Source organism: Wasmannia auropunctata, unplaced genomic scaffold, assembly GCF_000956235.1.
Source record: "Wasmannia auropunctata unplaced genomic scaffold, wasmannia.A_1.0 LD334845.1, whole genome shotgun sequence".
Classification (NCBI taxonomy): domain Eukaryota; kingdom Metazoa; phylum Arthropoda; class Insecta; order Hymenoptera; family Formicidae; genus Wasmannia; species Wasmannia auropunctata.
In genome coordinates, this window is record NW_012028045.1 from 8,328 (window position 1) to 14,434 (window position 6,107).

The 6,107-nt window shown below is 30.5% G+C and overlaps 1 protein-coding gene across 2 annotated transcripts in view; it reads left to right on the forward strand.

The window, feature by feature from the left end:
* The window catches only part of LOC105457972 (rho guanine nucleotide exchange factor 12-like), a 36,387-nt gene that overhangs the window by 7,320 nt on the left and 22,960 nt on the right, over positions 1–6,107 (forward strand). For both annotated transcript variants that reach the window (XM_011702956.1, XM_011702957.1), the window contains exon 2: positions 1,774–2,054. In XM_011702956.1, the coding sequence (XP_011701258.1) occupies positions 1,774–2,054 (281 nt within the window). The remainder of the gene's footprint in view (positions 1–1,773; positions 2,055–6,107) is intronic.

Sequence of the window (6,107 nt, forward strand, 5' to 3'; positions counted from 1 at the left end):
TGTGCTCTTCCGATCTAGCGAATAAGTGTAAAAGTCAAAAAGTGCAAGTATTCGAAATATTACAAGTAAATCCTGCGAATATTCTTAATATGCTAATAATTTTGTTTCAAATTTCAAAAATTCCGGAAACGTCTGTAAACGATAAAGAAATTGAATTACGTGATATGGTAAAAGATATTATACAAACGTCAATGGATGAAACATTTGATGTTCAAACCGATACTACGTTAGAATTTGAAAATTATTGGGAATCAAACTTATCTGATACACAATTTATCGGGGATGACGATATCGAAATACATGAAGAAGATGATGAAGATGATGATTAAACAGAAGAGAATCGTACAGAAGAAAGAGATATTGTCAATGATGGCTATAAAAGAAGAGTCGTTGAATTTTGGAAAAGTTCAAAAAAGGGACGGCATTCCCTTTCAACACAGTTTAAAAACAGTTTTAAAAAGGTGACATCTTTGAGACAACTATATGAGATGGAAACATTATGTACAAAAAGGAGGAACTCACAAAGAAAAAATGTTATATATTTCCGAATACGTTTTACAAAATTTTGAAGAAGTTAATGACGAAAAAAAAATCATTCATGACACGGATTTGCGACGATGGGCGCTAGAAGCTAAAGCACAAATCGATTTTTCTTTATTTAAAACTAGAGCAACATGGATATTAAATTTTAAAAGAAGAAATGGAATTGTGTCAAGAAAAATAACTAAATTTATAAATCGTCAACAAGAGATAAGGAGCAATTACAAATGGCATGTCAGGAATTTATAAGTGCTGTTAAACTTTTTATAGATCTTTTTAAAATAAAAAAAATATATAATGCAGACGAAAGTGGATTCAATTTGGAAATACATACAATTGAAATCGTCTCTTTATTTGGTATTGAAAGAAGCGAGTGGAAGTTTTGGACCAGAGATTTGGCGTAGAAGAAACCTTGTTTAGATCTAGAAAACATTTTCGTTACAGCATCAAAGTCAGGCAAATTTCTAAACTAAACATTTTCAATTTTGGTTTACAAATGTATTTGTACCCATTATTGAAAGTTTTAGTTTGCTTTTATTAGATTCTTGGACCGGACATTGTCCCGCAAGTCTGCAAGAATTTGTGCCATATCATAAAGATATACGGATTTCAACTTTCCAATGGTTGTTAATAAATATTCCTTTGCCATTATGTTTCTAAAATTCTAAGACATAAACCCTGAAAGTTTGATTGAGTAAATGCATTTGACACTTTCATCAAAATTTATTATTTGTACAAACATTTTATTATATTTGTTAACATTTCATAGTCATAGTGTGCATCTTAATTATAGAGTAATTATACTTATAAAATGTACAATTTTAAAATATTTTTATCTTTGACATAAATTTTCACCAAGATTAAATGTCAGTAAAATAAAAAAATAATTATATAGATTTTAATAATAATTGTATATAATTAAGAAACTCTTAATCCATTTTTAAACATTAAACTGCGGCAAGATTAGGTTCAATTTTTTTTTAACATTTAGACATCAAGAAATTATTTTATGAAACAATTTATGGGGAGCGTCATGTTTGACCACGTCTCGATTGACCACAACTACTCACAGCGGCTGGTGCCTAGAGATTTTCCACTGTTCAAGCGCTGTGAGTGGCTGATGGTATCGGGACGTGGTCAATCAGATGCCAACCCAATTTGTTATTTAAAATGTATGAAAGAATTGCTATTTTGATTATTTTAAATGCATCTTTTCCTTAAACTTTGTTACAGCATCGACACAAGTAGTACTGACAGTGCAACAAAAACCAGTAGTGTCAAGTGGCGTGGCAGCAGTAGCAGCGATAGCAACATCAACTACAGCAACAACAACTTCCGGTTTACAAGTCGGAGTAGTTGGCACTACGAGTCAACAGCATCAACGTCCGGTCAGTTTGTCGGCGACTGGAAACATGTCACCTTCACAACCGGCGACCTCTCTTCACCGAGCATCGACTGCACCGGCAGGCAGTGCTCCATGTAATACTCGAATTACAGGACCACAACCAGTTGATGTAAGTAAAAGCATATGTACTAACGTTGGTGTTTCTATTTCGTATATGGAAAAATTAGGAACAAAACAAAGTGTGGACAAATAGGAACAAAATATGTACAGAATATGTTCAAACTTAAATGAGAAATCAGTTTTACACATTTAAGTTAAGCCATGCGACACATAGAAGGTCCTTATTTAAAGATAAATAATAATCAACTGCATACACAAAGCAAATTCAGTATGACTTAATATTTTAGAGATATTTTAGATTTTTCATTAGAATATAGGAAACGAGAATAAAGTAAAGAATTATTGCATAATTGACATTCTTATTAAATCAAACATTATCATTTAATCTGACACTAAATTATCTTAATATTTAATTTATCTGTTAGATCATGAACCATATAATTGATGATTGTCCTTATAATTCTTTTACAGACGTTTTATTTAGAATTCCATTATAATTATCATGTCGTTTGTCCTATTTCTATTCCTCATGCCTCTAGGATGTTGTAAGGCCTTACAAACCGCATCACACACAATTCACAATCACTCACGTACAATTTTACGATAACGTTACCGTATCGCTTTTTTACGTTCTGAGAAATGAGATGAGCAACAACGATATTCAAATTATAAACAACCCGCCGTCGTCAAGACGTACGATCTGATTCTAGATATAAATTAACTCGAATCAATTACTTGAATTAGCTGAACGAGAATTACTTGTTTATTCCAACAGTATACAGTCTATTTTAAGGAGGTTCCAGCGTTTGATAAAATATAAGACAAGTCCATAATAGATACATGATATGAAAGTTAATTATAGTCATAATATTCAGAAAAAATTTCATTGACATTTACCGTACCGTTTTGAAGATATTTAATTCTAAATATACAGGGTGTCTGGTACTCAATGGTACAGCGCTCGTGAGCAGGTAGTACGGACCAAACTGAACAAAAAAGTCCTCTACTATTTTGCGATCTTCGCAATAATTTTCTAGATATTAATATACATATATTTTTATAATTGTGTACATATGCATTACCAGATCGTTGTCCATTACATTGGATGTGTTTATGTAATGACGATGCATTGGCACAGATTCAGTAAACGGCCTGTAAATAAACAGATCTTAATATTTCACAATCAAAAATAACCTCAAACTTTATAAGTCAAATATTTTTATGAACTAAATGATTAATTTTATGTAACATTCATAAAAGTTATTCAATAAGACATAAGATTACCTGAGTAAAAAGTGCACGGTTAGGATAGATTACATCTTCTTCCTACGGTATCGTTTGGAGAATGACATAATGGCCGGCATGGCACGAACCCGAAACCGCGCGGAGTAACAAATGTTAAATCCGAGTAATATAAATCTAGCTAGCTGTTATTAATTTTTATAATGTAATACAATTAATAATTTTTTAAACAGTATTTATACATATGCTAAAGCAAATATACTGCATTATAATAAATATGATTTAACCTAGACAATGTATGTCTGAAAGACGTCTTAAGACATCATTAAGACGTTTTTAAACATACATATTGTCTGGGAAAATGTCTTAAAATAGACATCAAAAAGACGTCTTTAGGATTTTACTTAAAATCGTCTTAAAGACGTATTTAAGTAAAGTCTTAAAGATGTCTTTTTTAAGACGTCTTTTGGACGTCTTTGAGACATACGTGTTGTCTGGGAGGGAAAACAAGAATAGACTGTAGAACAGTCAGTCACTGGGTCTAAAGCTCTAGCGTTTATTCTTTTCGTTTTTTTCTCTGTCTCACTCAATGAGATGATGAAGAGAAAGCATAGACCTTATAAATATGAACCGGAAATAGAAGCAAAGTCGTGTCCGTACTTCTCTTTCTGTTAGTGTCTGTAAATATGTTTCGCGCATGTTGATACATATTGTACATTGAATGTATTCTGATTGGTGCATATATTTTCATTATGCTCGCATTGGTTGTGTCATAGCACGTGATCAATGCGCCATATGTTTCACTGAGATGCGCAATGTATATTTCCGGACACTTTGAGAAAGAGAAATTACAAAAAGTATGTTTCTCTCTCCAACTTCCAGTGCGGACGCTGCTTTTTATACTACAGCAGAAACTATAGCACATTGTCAGTCCATACTTGTAAGATCTATGGGTGGAAGCGTTTAGTTTGCAAGAAAAATATTGGACAGAGCTAGGCTAAACAGTTTAAAGTTCTGACAAGTAAACTTACCTTTGTATTACTTGACGAATTTATTGGAACTTAATGTCAGTACACTTGTAGAACAGTGAAAAATAACAAATATTTTTTTATACAGGCAATAGTACAACTTTATGGATGAAAACTACTCTTGTACGTTTTTTAAGAAGTACTTCTACGCATGTTAACACAAAGGATGTTGAATTTTGATTGTTTTTCGGCTAACATAAAGAAGTTCTGATATGTATAAATAATATATTATATTAAAAGACTATTTTGAAGCGGAGTTAAGTGGTTATTGTTTATTTTGGGGAAACATTGAAAGCATAGGAAAAATCATGATAAAAAACAATAGTCTAATGCTATCACACATTCTTATTAGCCCAGGAAAATTACGATTTTTTTGTAAATCTGGGCGGCAAATTTGTATATGAAGATTTTTTTGCAGGAAGTTGTTTGAAATGGCATATTATATAACACATTTAAAGTTCTGGCCGCTCGCATGCTTGCATAACTTTTTATCTTCAAGAAACTGTGAAAAATTACCGTTTTTCAAAAATATTTCTGAAAGTATTGATTTTATCGAAATAAAGCTCATTATCAAAAAAAAATTTCGCTCGATAAATAATTGTCGAGATATAAATAAATTTTCTCACATTGTAATAAATTTTAATAAATAACTTGCTTTTAATAAATAACTTGAGGTTTATCGTATGTAAAAAATGTACACAAACAATCTTAAAGCTTATGAAATTAGTTTGAAAATCTTTTTTTTTAATCCCGTATCAATAATTCCCAAGATACGACGTTTTAAAGTTATTATGGGACTCTCAATTTACGTTCAAATTTGAGTTTATTTATCAGTAGGTACAAGTATATAATCGAATTGGAAAAATTAATATTCGTATTTTTCTCAAAGTTTATACGTATTTATATACGATCCTATAGTCGTGTACCAAAATGTTTCCAAAATTTAGTTTTGGAAAAATATCTTCGAGAGAAAGACAATTTTTCTCGAAGCTGTTTTTCCAAAAATAAATTTTGGAGAGTGGTACACGACTAGGCTCGGATATAAATACGTATAAACTTTGAGAAAAATACTAATATTAATTTTTCTAATTTGATTATATACTTGTACTGATAAATAAACTCAGATTTGAACGTAAATTGAGATTCTCATAACAACTTCGAAATGTTTCTATTGGAACTATTGGTCGTACGGGTACATTAAAAAAAAAGATTTTCAAGCTAATTTCATAAGCTTTAAGATTGTTTGTGTACATTTTTCACATATATGATAAACCACAAGCAAGTTATTTATTAAAATGTATTACAATGTGAGAAAATTTATTTATATCTCAGCATTTATTTATCAAGCGAGGTTCATAACAAAAAAATTTTACAGGAGATTTAAAAACATTTCTATTTGATAATAGGTACTTTCTACGTAGGAGTAGCCCAGGAGCCGAATCTGAGATATTTTTGAAAAACATTAAGAAATAAGTGTTGTTTGAAAATGAAAGAAAACATTTAAAAAATCGTATCTCGAAAACTATTGGTCGTACGAGGATGAGTAAAAAATTATTTTGTAAGGAATTTAATAATCTTCAAAAGTATAACAAGTGTTTATTACGTAGAAGCAGCCAAATCCGATATATTTACGAAAAAAGTACGAAAAATCTGTTTATTTCCAAAATGATAAAAAATACATTTTTAAAAAAATTCTATCTTGAAAAGTATTGATCTTCAACAAAAAACAAAATTGTTCGTAATTTTGTCAGCTTTCTTTTTAATATTAATGACCTTTATTTCGATATAATGACCTTTATTTCGATAAAATCAATACATCGGAAGAGCACACG